The sequence below is a fragment of the Typopeltis vanoorti genome, chromosome 22 (genome assembly GCF_054136105.1).
Source record: "Typopeltis vanoorti isolate ZY-2024b chromosome 22, IOZ_Tvanoo_1.0, whole genome shotgun sequence".
Classification (NCBI taxonomy): domain Eukaryota; kingdom Metazoa; phylum Arthropoda; class Arachnida; order Uropygi; family Thelyphonidae; genus Typopeltis; species Typopeltis vanoorti.
The window spans coordinates 37,941,718-37,961,022 of NC_143570.1; the positions used below are offsets into that span (position 1 = coordinate 37,941,718).

At 33.4% G+C, this 19,305-nt stretch overlaps 2 protein-coding genes across 2 annotated transcripts in view; one reads left to right on the forward strand and one right to left on the reverse strand.

Annotated features, from left to right (window-relative positions):
• Positions 1–19,305, forward strand: part of LOC150094329 (ubiquitin-conjugating enzyme E2 J1-like) — a 246,020-nt gene that overhangs the window by 130,396 nt on the left and 96,319 nt on the right. The window lies entirely within an intron of this gene.
• LOC150094330 (mitogen-activated protein kinase kinase kinase 4-like) overlaps positions 11,152–19,305 on the reverse strand; it is a 104,439-nt gene continuing 96,285 nt past the window's right edge. The window contains exon 11 of the mRNA XM_090412402.1: positions 11,152–17,359. Coding sequence (XP_090268528.1) covers positions 17,336–17,359 — 24 coding nt within the window. The 3' untranslated portion in view covers positions 11,152–17,335. The remainder of the gene's footprint in view (positions 17,360–19,305) is intronic.

Consider the following 19,305-nt stretch of genomic DNA (forward strand, 5'->3'; position numbering starts at 1 on the left):
AAATATTAAACTGGTATAAATTATTAACTGCTTTAGCAGGCAGATCCATTCCTGTAGAAGGAATGGATGTGAGTTTTTGGATGTATGGAGTGAGTTTGCGGGAAGATCGGATTTCTATAAGAGGGACAGCCTACATCTGAATGTTTGTTATCAGCAGCAATGAAAAACTAATAACTGGTATGAGACCTAACACAGAGTCAGTGAAATTAAATTATAAAGGGAGGAATGGTCAGTGTAAGAGCGACACTATTATATAACTGTGTTAATGACGGGAATGGGCTTTATCATGGAAATGTTGACGAGGAGGGAACGATTTCGACTTTGTGTTCATCTGGCTCAGACCCATCCAACATGTGCAAAGGTTAGAAATCTTCGAAGAATAGAGATCTGCAAGCTGTTCAACTGTCATGCAAACTGCAGACAAGAGAATACAAAAGAACGTGCAGGTAGATTATTATGTCTGTACATGAATGTTATGCGTATCAGAAACAAAGGAGTAGAGTTTGTTGCTTTGGTCAATATGTTGGGACCTCAGATTGTAGGCATTAGTGAGACCTGGCTATCAGAATCGGACATACTAACTGGCATCGAGTATAAAGGGTACAGTATTTTTAGGAAGGATAGATAGGATAGGAGAGGAGGGGTGTGCTGCTAATGATATCGGATGACTTGAATCCAGTTAGAGTTGAGACCTATGATTGTAGTACTACTACTAACAGTATTTCATGTGGCAGTGAGTTTGAAGCCATCTGGTGTGAGGCGGAATCTACCAAAATCAACTACATAGTACGGTGTTGTTACAGACCTGGTGGATCGGTTGCTAGTAATGAAGAAATGCATTATTACCAACTAGAAAAGATGAGTGCAAAAAGAGTAATCATAATTGTCCTGCAATAAATTTATTTATTTATTGCAGGACAACTTCCTCAAGCAGTATGTGACAGAGGAAACTTCAGGTCAAAGAGTGTTAGATTTGATTACAGTGTCAGAGAGCGTTTAAGTTAAAGATGTAACTAAGCTGCCTCTGGTTGGTGACAGTGATCATGCGGTATTCATTTGGAAAGTGACTAAGTATATGAATGTTCCATTCAGAAAAGGTTACATGCTGAACTACAAAGCAGGAAATTGAACAGCTGAGGAGTATACTGAGTTCAGTGGAATGGGATCGGTTGCTGGATGTGAAGAATATCGACAGTGCACGGGAAGCATTTAAACTTTACTTAAATGATGCGATGTCAGAACATGTTCCAAGAGTTCAAAGAATAAATAGGGTAGGAGTCAAATGGATGCTTAATCTTATTAAGCAGGAGATTTGAAAGAAAAGGATGATGTGGAAGGAATACTGTGTGCATAAGGATGATGTCCATTATGAAAATTATAAGCAGCAGGCTAGAATAGTCACAACTGTTGTATGGAAATCAAAGTCTGAGTATGAAAAGAAACTAGCTCTACATGCTAAAGACTTCAGTTGATGGAATTTTTCAATTTATGGAGGGTGGGGAAAGGACAAGAGGGCATCCTTGGAAGCTGAGAATGAATGCTGCTAAGAAGGGGGAGTTAGGGCTAGATTTTTCTCTCATAGGGTGGTGTGTGATTGGAATGGATTGCTATTGGATGTTGTGTGTGCAAGCAGTATGAATGAATTCAAGAATAAGTACGATATCTGGTGCGTGTAGTATGTGGCCTCCCTGGAGGTCTCTCTTAACTCTGTGGAGGTCACGGTTGAAAAAATTGCAGCATAGGTCGTGTGTATCTGAGAGATACATTCATTACTAGTATGTGCTAAAATGTGATAAAACTTTAAAAAAAAAAACACTGCAAATACGTGGTTTATTTATTTTCAGTTACAATCTAGAAATTATTGAACAAAGAAAAAAACAACTAAAGAAATACTATACTGACATCGGAGTTCATGGTATATCTCAGATACAATTTACTATCAAATATCACACACCTTTACATAACATGTGTTAAACCAAAAGTGACCACATAAACAGTGTGGAATATCACTTGTAATATATGCATGCGCAGCTACTCATGACCTCCAAGCTATACACGGTAATGTATAAGAATAATATTTTTATTAAACAATTTGTATCCATCAGATCAGCTGCAACCTCCGCAATGTTAATAATCCTTATTTTTATATATTAATTCCTTTTATATTTTCTTCCTTTTGGAGTTTTTTTTTTTTTTTAAGTAGCCTCTTGCCCATCATATTTATGCTCATGTCTAATTCTCATAACTTTTGTTTAGCTACTTATATACATAATTTCGCTTTTCTATCTTAAAACTAGTAGTTAAGAAATCAGAGGCATATAATTAGTTGAAAAGCATTAAACAATATGCCTGATTTAATGAGAGAGCCATTTTTGTGAATGTTTTATATGCGCCACCAATGTAAACACAAGAATATGGTTTTATTGTAATAACGAGGGCACCAATTTGCATAAGCCTTTTTGGTTGTTTTTCATAATTGCAGACAATTGACACAATTGGTGCTAAAAATAATGAACATACCACCTTCCAATGTGGCATAATTGTTTGATCATATTATGCAATATGACTTTTGTTCCTGTTGCAAAAAAAGGTCAGGAGGATAAATCAGATAACAGTTAGACAGATCGATTGGTATCAAAAAAAAAAGTTGTGGAGAGTGTAATGGAAAGGAGAAATAATGCATATTCCGTAAGTGTGACCAGCATTTTAATTATTATTATTATGATGATTCAGACCTCCATGGAGTCAAAAGACTCATCGTGGGAGGCCCTTCCTAGAAAATACAGTATCATACCTCTCCTTGAACTCTTTCACCAATCATGCTCTTACCACTCCATCAGGCAGTGCATTCCACAGTTCAACCACACTCCATGCAAAGAAACCACTCCTCATCCTCTTCACAACTTCCTTTTGTAACTTCTGGGGATGGCCCATTGTCCTCACTCCTTCCCCCTGTTCCACCAAGCAAAAGAACTTAAATTAAGGGGATATTAAATCCCACATAGTTTTAAAACTGAATAAGAAACTCAAAGATTGGAATCAGAGAGTTACTTGCCGAATATAGTAAACTATAAAGTATCGGCGACACTAGCGTTAGCCAATGCAAGTGATCCTAGTACGTAGTACAATACCGGACGACTCGTTGCAAAGGTGGGGGAATGAAAACATTAATGTTTTCATTGCCAAAATGAAGCTTATTAGCTCTTTATACTTAAGTAACTTAATGGTTGCACCTGTTTGGAAAACTCGTTCGCAGAGTATATAAGTTCTTTTCGCTGTACACTTCGGTATTAGGTCTAGCTACTCACTGATGAAGCCTCAAAAAAGGCTGAAACCGGTCTGGGTAGTGACCTCCCTCCATAATGTAATAACAGCATACGTTTCCTAGGAAATGTGTTTTTACATTATGGAAAATACCTAAGAATAGCGATCTGAAATTTCCCCCACCTTTGCAACGAGTCGTCCGGTATTGTACTATGTACTAGGATCACTTGCATTGGCTAATGCTAGTGTCGCCGATACTTTATAGTTTACTATATTCGGCAAGTAACTCTCTGATTCCAATCTTCGAGTTTCTTATTCGGTTTTAAAACTATGTGGGATTTAATATCCCCTTAATTTAAGTAATGTTTTCATTGCCGAAATGAAGCTTATTAGCTCTTTATACTTAAGCAAAAGAACTCCTCAGTGTCAACCCTGTAATTATCTCTCAACAGCTTAAGTCTCAATCATCTCACCTCTCCTTATATCTACCAAACACTGCAGTCCACATTCCCTCAGCCTATCCTCATAACTAGCATTGTACAGTGCTGAAACCATCTTTGTTATCTGCCTCTGTACCCTTTCTACAGGAATTTATCCCCTTCAAATCCTCAGGACCAAATTTGAGAATAGTCTGTGTGTACAGATCTTCACTTTATACAATGGGATGACACCTCTTTTATCTCTGCAGGTCAGCATCCTTCTTAGTATTACAGCAATCTTCTGGGTTACCTTCCCCACCTTTGCAATATGTTCCCTGAATTTCAGGTTTCTAACAATCATCACCCCCAGATCTCTTGCCTCCCCTACTTCCAGTACAGCTCAGTACAATACAGAGTATGCAGCCTCCCATCAATGCATCCCAAACTTCAAGACTATATTTTTCTGCATTAAACCGATATCCCCCATTAATTTTCCCATCTCTCCAGTTTATTCAAGTCCTCTTGCAGGGCCATCACACCTGCAGTATTACTAATAAACCTTACTAGTTTCACATCATCTGTCCCAGTACTGATCCCTGTGGAACTTGTAACCTGTCTCCTTGATATTGCCCCACCATACACAACTCTCTGATACTTATCAAATAGCCAATCCTGAATCCAGTTCACTACCTGATATCTAAACCCATGTGCTACAACTTAAATATCAGCTTATCATGTGGTACCCTGTCATATCCTGCAAAAGGCTGTTCCATTCTGAGAAGATTCCATGGGAGTGGAATATTGCATAAAGGAAGCTCAAGACAGGTAGTGAATTATAGGCCATTTTGTATCTTGGAGTGGTGGTAAAGGAATTGAAGAAATTATGTATAAATTAGAAATTATTTAAGAAAATTTAGATCATTTATGGGGGAACAGCATGTAAATAGCTTAGTTTAGCTTTGTAAGCTTTACTTAAATAGCATAGCTTAGGTCATGCTATATAATTTATTCACTTAATATAATAGTGACAGTTGAGTTGGATAAAGGATATTACTCTGGATACACAGTAATACTGTTAGACTTTGCAAAGGCATTTGTCAGCATACCATGGAATACAAATAAATATGAAACTGGTGATATGGAGGAGGAAAAGGCAGGTGACTATAGCAGTTTGTTGCAGGCTATTTAATTTTTTGCACAAATGATATAATTTATTCACTTTATATAATATAATAGTGACAGTTGAGTTGGATAAAGGATATTACTCTGGATACACAGTAATACTGTTAGACTTTGCAAAGGCATTTGTCAGCATACCATGGAATACAAATAAATATGAAACTGGTGATATGGAGGAGGAAAAGGCAGGTGACTATAGCAGTTTGTTGCAGGCTATTTAATTTTTTGCACAAATGATATAATTTATTCACTTTATATAATATAATAGTGACAGTTGAGTTGGATAAAGGATATTACTCTGGATACACAGTAATACTGTTAGACTTTGCAAAGGCATTTGTCAGCATACCATGGAATACAAATAAATATGAAACTGGTGATATGGAGGAGGAAAAGGCAGGTGACTATAGCAGTTTGTTGCAGGCTATTTAATTTTTTGCACAAATGATATTGGAAATGAATAGAAGAGAAATATTTAGTTATTTACTGATGATACAAAACATGTTAATCGTGCTAACACAAGCATAACTTCTGCATTGTACAGTTATTTTTCCACATTAACTTTTACTTATTGCCTGGCAAAAGAATTCCTTTGGGTTGCCTTTAGCCTATTTACAAATGATTTAAATAGGCTGATCCAGTTTAATGCAGAAAAAAAAAAGTCAAGTTAATAATTTAAGCTTTGTACTATATTTGACAGAACTACAATCCCAAAATCGATTAAGCTAGAGATTGGTGCTGATGGAAGCTGTAGTTCAGATTGCATACTGTCAAAGCAACTTATAGGATTACTTGGTTTTTGAAGAGCACATGAACAAACAGAGGTGAGGTTTTTATTCTTCTTTCTAAGGCTGTGATCTGGCCATATTAATATGCACAAATCTGGTTGCTTGAGGATCAAGCGGTGAAGAGGCAAGTTACTAAGATGGTGAGTGGTCTGTTCCAAGCAAAGAGAAATTCAGAACTTGTGGAATGCAGAAATTTGACAAAAAAATATATAAGATTGAAATGTTTAACTTAAAAGAGTTTCATAGGATTGATGCAGAGGAAATTTTTCAGTATTTGACTGAAGACATCAACACTAGATTTTTCACTTGGAGTGTGTTGCCAGTCTTATTAGATCACAACACCTCTCTGTGGAGATGCTCGTGCAATAATAAAGTAATAGCTACACAATGCCAGTTAAGATTAGCCAGTTTTTCTTCTATGAAAATCAACCACTTCTCTTTCACAGTTTATGGTAGCATAAGTTTTTCAAATTTTTCTACAGAAAAAATTGAAGAGCAAACTTCTCATGAAGTACATAATGCTGTAACAGAAGTCACTTTCTAGAGCAATTTTGACTTCTGAGGTCTCATCAATGGGCAGTAATTACTATCTGCTGTACCAGGACCCCCCCCCCCCTCGGTTTTATCCTAGCTTAAGCAAATAAATAAAAGCTGCTTTCAGAATAAAATATATAACGTAAAATCTAATTTGTCAAATTCAGTTTGATATATTGATCCGAATCCATTCCACAGTAATGTAACTGACTAGCCAGCTTTCTCTTTGGTCATTCACCTTCTCTTTAAGCTTTGACACCAATGGAGGAGTATTTTAGGGCTCTGTTCGCTCATCTACCCTCCTCCTTTTACATGTAAATGACCTACTCTCAATCATTACAAATCTTATCCATAGCTTTTGATGACAATAGTATTCATTATTCCTACTCCTTTGACAAGCCATGTAGTTCCCAGACATCCCTTACGTCAACATCATCTGCAACCAGTGCCTTAAAACTGATCTTCAGTGGGTCAAGGATAATTTAGTGGTTTTGTACCGATAAAATGCATTCCTGCCTTTTCTTGCAAAAGGGATCTCAACTCACCTTCCCCCATCCTCAGTAAAATACACATCACCAGACAGGATAAACTATCTCCTTGACATTTACTTCCAACCTCTCTTGGCACAAACACATCAATAGCTTCCTCAGCTTATGCAAAATAGGCATTATTTTCTGCTTAAGAAGCTATTTTACACCAAACCTGCTTTTATTAACTCTATACAAATACTAAATTCACCCATCCTTAGAATTGATGCTGTCCAGAAGCAATGAGCCAAATTGTGCTCATAGATGATTGTTTCCTGCAGAGGCTCACTTCAACCTCTATCTCACAGATGCAGTGTTTCAGCTCTTTCTCTCTTCTACAGGTACTTCCATAGTCACTGCTTCAGTGAACTGGCAACATGATTCTTCTACTTGCTCTGTTAGGATGTTAAAAGCAGCAGCTATCCAACATCCTTTTACAGTACAAGTCACTCATCAAACCTGTTTCTCTCTCTTTCTTATTTATTTCATCTTCCACTGGAACAGCCTTTCCCCTGATATGCTTCCCAACAATTTCAACCTACAGCTCTTTAAGAATGGCAGTAGGTTTCTTCTTTCTCAACCCTTAGCAGCATTTCACAGATGACACTGATGTGGCATGGGTTTTTGTACCTCTTGTGTGGGAGATAAATATATAAAAAAAATCAATATGCTAATTCCATTTTTTATCTTCCATTCTTCCTGCTCCCCCCCTTTTTTTTTTCTTACTCATTTTATCTATATTTTAGGTGATTCCCATCTTCAAAATGTAAAACTTCAGGATACTGAAGTATTACATGTTTATTTACAAAAAAAAAACTAGCCCTGGGTAGGCTAGGTTTTACAATGCAGGTTATGTACATCTAACTGACCTAGATGATAGCACTAAAAAAAGTGTCAAATATGTCATCCTCTTATTTAAATCTAAAAGTCTTCATTAACCACATTTGGTATTACAGAAAAGGCTGACAAAGAACTGGTGATAATATACAGTATGTAATTTTAAAATAGCTGAATGTTAATATTAAATTAAAGCATATTTATAATGAAAAGTGCCTTTCTGATATCTTTTTCTTTCTTGAGACAAACGTAGTTTGCCTCCTAGACGCTCCGGGGTCATTTGGGAATAAGATGCTAAAGGATTAATTTTTTTTAATTCCTTTTATTACCAGTTCAACTATTAATCAAATAACCTTCCCACTTATATATATACACACACACACACACACACATGGTGTGTATGCATGTATATTCTTGGTGCAAAAGAGTTCCAATTGTTTTTCTTATATCATCTGACCATGTTCTTTCAGCCAATTGTTTACCTTCATATGGCCACCACTCCAGTATAACATTTGGCCATCTATTGTCCTTGAATCGTGTAAGGTGTTGCTTATTTCTTTTAAAGTATGTTTTCTCCAATATCTAAAAATTTTGTTTTAGCTTTTTATTTCTTCATTTTTGATTTGATTTTATCTTATGTTTAGCAGACATCTTTCCATTCTTCTTTCTGTTTTCTTTTTGATTGGCTAGGTTTCTGTCCATATGTCATAACAGGCAATGCACACTGTTTGAACATTCTTGCTCTGTTTTCAGGTTTTATTTTGCTGCAAAAATCTCTTCAATTTTCCAAAAGCTGCCCATCCCATTCTTCTCCTTCTTTTCACTTTTTCCATGACTCCTTGTTTCTTCATTGTTAACAATTTTTGTTTAGTTGTTATATCTTCTATCTCAGTTCTTTTAAATCTTTCATATTATTTACAATAATAAGAATATCATCAGCAAATCTTTGTTTATTTAATTTAATAATTAAATTAAATATTTAATAATAATTTAATCATCATACATTTCCAGTGTTAATATGAAGAGTTGAGAATCAGTAAGCCTTATACCTTGATTTATGAAATTTTTTTGCTTATTTCATTAAGAATGATATTTGCTATAGCATTTCCATAAATATATTTTATTTTCAAATTGTTTTTCAATGCCGTAATCTCCAAGAGTGCACTTCTATTATTGACGATGTTTTTTAAACTCTATGAAAGCCATGTGAACAGTTAGATAGCTGTGTTCATTGCATTTTTCAATAAGCAGGCTTACTGATTGAATATGATCTGTTGTACTGAAGTTCTTTTTGAAACCAACTTGTTCAGAGGGTTGTATTGAATCAAGTCTTGTTTCTAATCTGTTGGTTATAATTATAGTGAAAAGCTCATAAATGTGGGATAAACTATTAGGTCTATAGTTTTACTTCCTTTTTATGCAGTAAAATAATGTTTGCATTATTCCATATTTGAGGTATTTCTCCTTTTTGATGCATCTATTGAAGAGGATTTTCAATTCTTGTTTTTGGATATTCCTGTCTCCTTTAATTATCTCTACTATTAAACAATCATCTCTGGCAGCTCTTATTTTTTTTGTTTTAATGCTTTTTCAATTTCAAAGATTTCTAATGGAGATATATCAGAGGTATTGTCATAATCTATTTTTTTTTCCCCTGTCTTCACTTTTATACAGATTTATGCAGAAATTTGCTTTTTCAATGATTTCTTGTTTGCTAAATAATTTTCTCTCATTTTGGTCTTCAATATTCTTTCTTCCAGATGAAAGATTATTTCTTGGAATTGAGGTTTCCATTTTCATCAATGATATTTTGGATAACATCATTCTCTCTTTTCTTAATACCTTCTTTTATATTTATCCTTATTGCCTTATTTGTTACTGTTATTTTGATCGTTCGTCTTTTCCTTTCTGCAATCAATTGTTTTCTTTTCTCTGATAGTTTCTTGGTCCAGATCCTTTTTTCTTTTGAATTTCGTGCTGATTCAATAAGTATGTTATTTTTTCTTGATGAACAGTGCTTATTCCTGTGTTTGATATCCTTTGTATATTTTCTTATCCTTTTATTTTCTTTTCACTGATATCTTAAAGGTATCCCTATTTGTGTGAAGTATTTCAACTTTTATAATACTTTTCCTTTTTTGCAATACGACTCCCTCAGCTTTCACCATTACTTCTGTTTTCCATCTCACAATTTTGTGATTAGAGGTGATGCCAATATGGTTTAAAACATTAACATCCCTGAAAATATGAGTGCTTGAAGAAAGTATGAAATCTATTTTATTTTTTGTTGTCCCTTTCAGGCTCAGCCAATTATACTGCTGTATATTGTTATCAATATACCTTGATATTATACTGGCCTTAAATAATATGTTCACCTTTCCCAGACATTTTTGAATGTCAATATTAATAAGCTACTGATGGAAGGGGGAAAAAAAAATTTCATATTGATCATACTTCCAACGATTAAATGCTGCTGTACTTAAAAATTATCAATATTAAATGGATATGAGGTATATTAGATGTTAAGATACTTTACACATCTGGGATATTTGTGTTTATTAGACTTATTAAATAATTATTCTGACATTGGCAATTTCTTACTTAAAGGATGCAACTTATAAAAGTTATATTACTCAATTTACTTGTCAGTTGATTATTGCTTTCAAAAACAAATTGTCAGCTGCCATGTTGAGGCTTGCATATTGCAGTCCTACCATGGAAATCCATGTCACGAACCTTGGTTCTGAATGTGTTTGTACAGATTCGTGTTCCAGTTGATGCCCGGACCTCAGCATTCAACGTGTTGATTGACGAATGATGGTTTTTACTTAGCCATTGTAGCACCCTACAGTCATATTCCGTGAGTGTGGTGGGTAGCACTTGCAGTTGACTCTCTGTGCTTCCACCTCAGTATGCTATCATTAACTATTGACCTGGGATGGCTGAATTTGCCAACAATTAGCCAAACAGATAAAATGCCATGTTGTAAGCCTATCACAATGCCTTTTTCAAACTCCATCAGTTCTCTTCTCACAGCCCTTTCACCTGGACACAGTTGCACTGACTTTGGAGCATCATATTCCTCCAATTTATACCAGCTACAACCATGTGACTTGTTACATGATGCAGTGCACCTTGCCCATGGGGATGTCTGTTAACTTCTTTCCAAGCAGTGTATGCCTGATGATTATTACTAGGGATTACTTCATCAGGTATTTAAGATTACTCAATGATAGAAATGGCTCTATAATATGCTTTAATTTTGAAGAAATTATCTTTGATTACATAAGCAAAGTGGATATTAGATCCAGCATTATTTCAAAGCTGAATATATACCATGAAAGTTTTGTAAGTTGACCAGAGAGCTTGCAGGAATACATTCCTCTGCATCCCTTAATTGCCTTAGTGTGGACTACTTAAAAGACATAGGAACTGCCCAAGCATCTATATATTGCCTTTTATTAGTTGTTTATTAATTATTTTAATAATAACATAGTAATTATTTTTGTTCACTGTCTGGAGTATTAAAAAAACACACGCCAAAGGCTATATATATTATTTTATTGGAAAACTTTATTACCTGAGATTCTTTGACATATTAAGTACTGTTAGATACAAGTCTACAAGTTACGTCCTGTATAAGGTTATAAATAGCTAGATTCACATAACTTACATAAATAGCCGAGGATTTTTTTAAATATATATATAGATAGATATACACATAAAATAATTTACAAGTGCATACAGTTAAGATTTAACATAAAACATATGATAAAATTTTACTTATGAAGTATGAAAGACAAATGGTACACAACCAGGTATATCAGTTATTTAAATTTCCATCAGATCCAGAAAGGGACAGAAGATAGCAGCATCATTGTGCAGAGAAACATTAACAAAAACTTTTGATCCAGAATGCCAGTAATTATCACAATTATGATTTTTCATCATTCATTTAAGTGTTAGAAAAATATTGTATTTCTAGACAGATGAAAACTTTACTTTAGCCCCATTTGTTGCACTTTCAACATGTCAAGGGATGTAACATAATGGCTGTATGCCACCTCCGTGAGAGTACAATGAATGCTGTAATAAAATTACAATTTACAGATGACACCTTCTCAAATGCTCAGAACAGACAATCATTTTTAACATTAGATTAAGGAAGATCATGACTCTCTGAACTTTGAATTGCTACATGTATGGTCAGGTTTCTGCTCCATTCATGAGTTTACATATTTAATGTTTTATTGCAATACACAAGCTAAAAAAATATTTCAAATTTGGATTTAAAAAACTTAGTTGAATATTTGGGAGACTGCCACATTCTACCTAAAAAAAAGAAAAAAAAAATCTGCCACCTATTACTATATCAAGAGCATAGGCAGAATATGTCAAATTTGTTCTTGTTCAATTATGTTTAAACATAATTTTCTTACCTGTTGTACTTTGAAAAACTAAAATTGTTCTATTAAAAAATAAGTTAATCTAAAGAACATTGTGTTTATAGCTTTGGCTATTGTGCTGTATGTGTGTCGGACCAATTTTGCATTATTCTCTTGTTCTGTTAACCTGTCAAATCCTGCTTTCATGTGTAATTGAAATTATCAGTGAAATATTACTTTTATATTTTCTTTCACTTTACAGTAATTCCACCTTTGGGATGTATTGTAAAGAATGTCCAAAATACATCTGTATTATATTATATGTTTACTAATGTTAATGGCTTACTCACTGTTAAATAATGGAGACATTGCAAAATTAGGTCAATTCTAATGTGATCGACATTACAAGATTATTTATATCTAAGTGATTTGCAGTCTATAGCACATATCAACGAAATATTTTTAAAATTACCAAGAACTTATTTCTCTTTATTTTAATAACATAAGTAACCATTTCTTAAGGTATATGTATCTGGCATACTCCTAATTGGACATCAATATGCTGAAATTTTCAAATATCCAAATGAAGGAGATTATAAGAAATAGTATCTAGTACTGGATGCTGCATTATGATAATAGATCTATATTTGTTTTAACCAATCCATATAAATAAATAATGGTTAAACTACAAATTTGCAATAGCTGCTCCACTTTGTGCGCCATACTCAGAAATAAGGAACACAGCATTAAAAGGAATGTGAAAGAGCAAATTTTTTGACAGTTCTGAAAACAGATCCCAAGTCTTAAGTACCATATCCTTCCTAAAGCTGCATCAATCTGGACAGCCAATTTTGAAGAGTTTTGATCCAATCTTTACTAAAATATCACACTCTTCTTTTTCACATGGTCACTATTTACTATAGATTTCAATCTTTAGGAATATTCACTACATATTAAGCCTTCCATGATTACTATATTGTTGATGCATTTGGTTTCCATCTCAAATCCACTTATGTAGTTTATAGTAATAAATCGTTTTTTTTTTTTCCTTTCTAATTTCATACAAACTCGCATACCTTTTTAATTAAAAAAATCTTCATGCCTCTGCATGAAGTGTGTTTATGATTACAATGAGATTACTACAAACACATTTACAAAGTAGAAGGGAGAAAGTGATGATAATACATATAAGAAACTGATTTTATTAATAGTGACTACTGCTATTTTCAGTAGAAAAAAGCCACAGTTTGGGAATTCAGCAGAGAAATATGACAAACTACACTCATTTGGTGTATGGGTTTACTTTTTTGAAAGATTATATATATATTTTGCTGAAGAATTTTACTCTCCAAAATTGATTTTATATATATTGAGTCAGAAGTAACTTTTTAATTCTAATGAAAGAATGGTATGCTTTGTCTGTTTAAAAGAACTGGGTTAGAATTCTTTCTAGATGCAAGGAGCATCTCTATACAAGCTGGCTGGAGAATACATAGTGATAGACAAGGCAGATTTATGATGCTGGGACAAACTACTGTTACAGGTTCTGCAACTCCTCAAGATGGACCTGATATATAAAAAACTGACTGCATTTAAAAATGACAAGATGAAAAGGATTAAATACTCAAAAGTCACCAAAATTATTTTTATACCTCCAGCTCTAATGATAGTGCAGTGAATCAAGGATCAAGTAATGAAACAAATAGGTTTAGGTAGTTCTTTCTGAGAACTGGTACAAGATAATTTGAATATGATCATTTTGAGGGGAAATACAAATCAAGAAATAAGCAATCATGTGATATGCCTTGTAATTCCTGTGTTGTTCAACAAAGCACTGAATATTTTTTTTTACACTTTACTTTCAAACCTTTTATGAAAAAAACACAGTTTAAAAATATGAAAACCTTCCTGGTTAGAAAGTTTATTTCACCATCAAGAAAGAACAGAGTTCACTACAATATGTCCTACTGAAAATGACAAGAAAATAAAGCTGGTAGTGGAGTCACATTGTACTGGAATTATTTTGAAAAGGCTCAAAATATTCAATTACAAAAGATGTTTGCATTTATAAATAAATCAGTAAAATGCTGCTTTTTTATTCATATTTTAAATTCACACCCTCATGGCAAAAAATATTTTGTAAATGCCTCACTTGATTTCTTAAAAGATGGAATATAAAGAATCAGGCTTACCTCTAAAAAATACCTAACAAAGAAAATTCATTATATTCAAGTACTCTCACAGTCTTCAACTAAAATAAGTTAGTCAAGTACAAAGCTAATCATATTCTAATAACCAATAAGTATTCCTTTTGGTCCTGATAAATGTTGTTGATGCTAGACATACAAAATCAATTTTGACTTATCTACAAAACTAGCTCTTATTTCCTATTCAAAATAAACTATCCATTTATAAAAAATGAGATAAAAATCAGCCACAAAGCTAGTAGTGTCATTTTAATTCTCTCAAAAATAATGGCGAAGGTTATCTTCACTTCAGACTAATTAATCAGTCATGAACAATGTGGATTCTGCGAATCTTGATTCATAGCAGATTCTCTATTCAACATTACTCACTTATACATAAAGCATAGAAGAATCTAGAGAAACTTGTCAGTCCTTGAGCAGGAGAACAGTAAATCTTACCAGAGCATCTGAATGATCTGGTAATGAGATTTACTATTCTTTTGGTCAGAGAACAATCTTGAATACCAACAGTCCTATTTCACTCAAGAAAGATCTCACTTCACTTTTTTATGACAATATCTGTGGATAATACCTAAATATATCCAGTGACACTTTGAGAGTGGGTTACCAGTTTCCTTTTTGGTTGAGTGTTCCACATGGTAAATATATTGCTTCCTCTTTCTCCAAGTGATCATACTTTCACCCCCCCCCCCAAATGTAAGTGATCACGGATTTCACTCCGACTTCATTCCTTTTTATCTGACAAATCTTGTAGTACTGAAGCATTCCAATATTAGAGATATTCCATAATAATTATATTTTAAACACTCATTTGATTACTACCCTTTAGTGGGGAAGAACAATCTTGAATACCAACAGTCTTATTTCACATGAGGAAGATCTTGCTTCACCTCTCTATCTATATGATATCCAATAATAACTAAATATCCAGCCAAATATCAAACTTTTCTTCTCAAGTAGCCTTATCTCTAAGCATAAACACAACATCCACAGCCTTCTCTGTCTCCGAAAAAATTAGGTGTCCTTTTTTCTCACACACAGCACTACTTCTCTTCCATACAAACACTGTGTATGTGAAAGATTAACATGGTTAAGAAATCCCTTTCTCTCAAACTTTTTTTTTTAAATAGGCATTCCGTTTCTGGAGAACAAGTGGTGATGTCACCCCTCCACTTTTTTTTTAAGCTTGCAGAAATACACACCAATTAGTCAGCATCCATATATGGTTTGGCTTCCAACTTACTGAACCAAAATCTTTAATTTTGTTTCACCTGTGTCTGGGGAAGGCCATCAGCTTTTCAACAAATATATATCTTTTATGACAAACATCAACGATATGCTACAGCTTTTGCAACCTGTCATGCATGAGAGTTATATATATATATCAACCACGAAAGTTAGAAATTTTAATTCTTATGCTTGTTGCTGTCTATTAAAAGTCTACAATAGCTGTGCTACTCTGCCCTGTATTCACTTTTCTGACTGAAGTATTTCATTTACATATAACTGATCACTGTTTTATGCGCAGCATGAAGGCAAACTACACTCTGCATTATAAATCTCCACAAATATTTCATATCATATATCACATAATATTAATGAAGGCATCTATCTAGCACTGCAATACTCAGTATATGCTGTTGCGGTACTAGGTACAGGCGTTCTTTACCATTTCCAGACAGTAGATGTTATTACAATACATATAAAAAAAAAGGCTTCTCAGCATTACACACAGACATCAACTGAGTTTTAGCTTCTCCTAGCTAGAATAAAGTTAAAGTAACTGAAATCATGATCATCAAAGATACAATCTGTCATTTTCAGATTTTCTCCAGGCATGCAAACCTTGTAAGACATTACACTTGAATTTAACTAATTATGTTAAGCTAACTGGATAAAAATCCTGATTTACTAAGCAGAAAGCAAATATATAGGTTTGATATATCAATTCTCAAAACATCTAGCTCTAAGTGGTTTTGGTGCTGCACAGCAGTTCTTTTGTTAGGAAGAAATATTTTCTGTTATTAGAACATTTCAAGGTCAAGTGGCAGTTATGAGTACAATGAAGTTTTTTCATTTAGTGTTAAATTCTGATTTTTAATGCTGCAGTTGAAATCTTCAGTTACATTATTCTCTTCTAACTTTCTAATTATGCTACACTGAACAGTGCTTATTACCATGACAGGCAAAATATTTCTTGCTAATAGCTCTAATAACATCTAAATAGTGCAATACCCCAGGAAACTTGGTAATCAATATAGGTAGCATGTATTTAACTAAGTAGTTTGTTTGCTGAATATAAGTATCTATTTAACATAGATTTTCTACCTGTTCTATGAATCTCCACAGCTTTTTTATACTGACTTATTGAAAAAACATTAACAAAATTACTACCTTATAGTTTAGGTCTTTGTTTAATACTATTAAGGTACATTAACCTTATTTTTTTAAAATGATTCATAAAGCAAATCATCTTAATGACATTTACTAACTCTAACATTAACAAAATTACTAACTTATAGTTTAGGTCTTTGTTTAATACTATTAAGGTACATTAACCTTATTTTTTTAAAATGATTCATAAAGCAAATCATCTTAATGACATTTATGAAACATTTACTTTTATAATACTCCAATTAACTGAAAATATCACATACATGTCAATCCACTGACATGGTCATATCTAAATATCACATTTAAAACTTGAAATAAAAAAAGTTGCAATATAACAAAATCATGATGTCTTTAACTAGTATCAATACAATATCTAGAAAAACAAAATTTTTAATCTTATTTGTAAAAAAAAAAAACTTATAAAATTAATAGGAATGCACCAAAAAGAATCACATTAGGTAGAACACAGTTGAATTGTGTAATTTGTGAATCCTCCTGTTCAGTTGAGTAGCAAGGTAAAATCCTTTTTACAAAAATACCATTATGCAATTTATGAACAATTATGCTTTACTGGATTTTCTAGTCGTATAAAAGATATATCCTTTTAAATAGAAAAGTTAGCACATTTAGAAAGAATCAAATGGAGCTTGGTCCTCACTGAATAAGCAGTTTGAATTTTCATGAGTATGTGGAAAAAGAGTTCATTTTCAGATCTTTTCATGATGGAACTTTAAGGGATAGGATGAAATTTATTGGTATTTGTCTAATTGTTTACAACTTAGCTCATCTATTATCTTCATGTCAGCTGTCTTCATCTTCATTTACCTAAAGTACAAAATAATTCTACATTTCCATTTTAAAAATGTGTAAAATGATGTAAATAAACACTTAGTAAAGGTATCACATACATATAGAGAGTATATTGTATACATAAAAAGTCTGCAAAGGTGAATCCTGCAGGATCTTGACCAATTCTTTTAATTTATGGATTTTGTGCATCTCTTGTAGTGAACTAGGTACCCACATACAAATACAACCTACAGATCCTCAACTTTAAAATCTAATGATAAATTATTTTGCCACCACATTTCTCAAAAATGTGGTGGCATTTACCACATTTTTGAGAAATGTGGCATTTACCACATTTACACATACCACAAGACATATGATGTATATGTGTATTATATCTTGATAGCCATTATGAGGCTCTGGTCTAGTTATTCATGAGTGCTTCACAGTATAAATGCCAGAAAAATAATTAACTCACTGAACTTACTAATATTTCAATGGTTTTCTACTCAACATCATCAGAGCACAAATTGGCAATTACACAGCAAACTCAATTATAATGGTGCAGTACTAGTAACTGATGTCTTAACTAGGCACCTTCTAGGGACAATGAAGTTAACCTGGAGAAGTTATGCTAAATGTGGTCACAGAAGGAGTCTCTCAGATCTATTGGCACATTAATGCAGCCATTCTTGTTTGTTGAAGTTAGGGAAATGCCTTATAGCTGATGCTAAAAGTAGTCTCTCAGACCTATGGTGATTTCCATGCAATAACCTGGCTGTTTTCTTCTTCCATTTAATCCTCAGTGAAAGAATACCCAGAGCATCATCTGCCATTCCTGACTAGCCATACAGATGATCATGGATGCAATTTTTGTATTCTTTAAGGCAGATGCTAACAGATTTGTGTGCAATTTATGTAATCCCTAGGGGAAGTTTTGGTAGCAAAGAAGTAATGGAATTTTTCCAATCATTAGAGAGAGAGCAGTTCATTATATTATTATTATGTGAAACCTCCAAGAAGGGCTGAAAGACACATTACTGTACATAAACTGTCTATATTACTTAATTCTTCATGACAGCTAATCAGTGTTATCTACTACCCACTAATATTTTTTGTCTGTAAATTGCAGTGCATATGTTGTCTGGCCAATTTACCTGTATGCAGGATGAAAAACCCATTTCTCCAAGGGGGGGGGGGACCTGATAATGCCACATGAGATTGACTAATTCACCAAAATGAGCAAACCCAAGTCTTTTCCAACTGAAGGGTACAATATCTTGTTCTTCCAATTGTCCTATGGAGATTTTTTAAAATTTACTTATATTTATTTTTAACAAAGGACAAGCTGGTTTTTATTGCAGATCTAAGCAGCAGAGTAAGGAAATGAATTCCAGACATACAGAAAAATTTAGAGAAAAGTATAGGCATAATAACAATTGAAAGTACCAACTAGATTTCTGACATAGACAAGTTATTATGAACACAATATTCAGCATAAAAGGCACATAAATACAAAAAAAAATACAAAAGTATGCACAGTTGATTTGTAAGAATGCAACCACTGCCATTTGATGTTGAACAAGACAAAAATTAGTATCCCATTAAAAATAAAATTGTGTACTAAATAAAGGTTTAAAAAAAATTCAAAGTTGAGCGACTCTCAGAGTGTGGACACAAATATTACTGAAGAAAAAAGTGAAACAATGTGGAAATCAGAATCAAACTTAAAACAGAGTAATCATTTGAAGAAAATACTGAATTTACTCAGGTAGAAGGGCATATGGTGTCATCATCAGCAAATCCATGGTTAAAAAGTTAAAAAAGCTGTACAATGAAAGAACAAATCAGATAAAAAATTCAACAATACATCACTGTGTTTAATATAGAGAAAAAGCAAGTTGTATGTAAAAGTACTTAAAAGCTATAAGAAGAGAAATGGCATTTTGGATGCTGCTTAGCAATAGAGGACATAATATCAC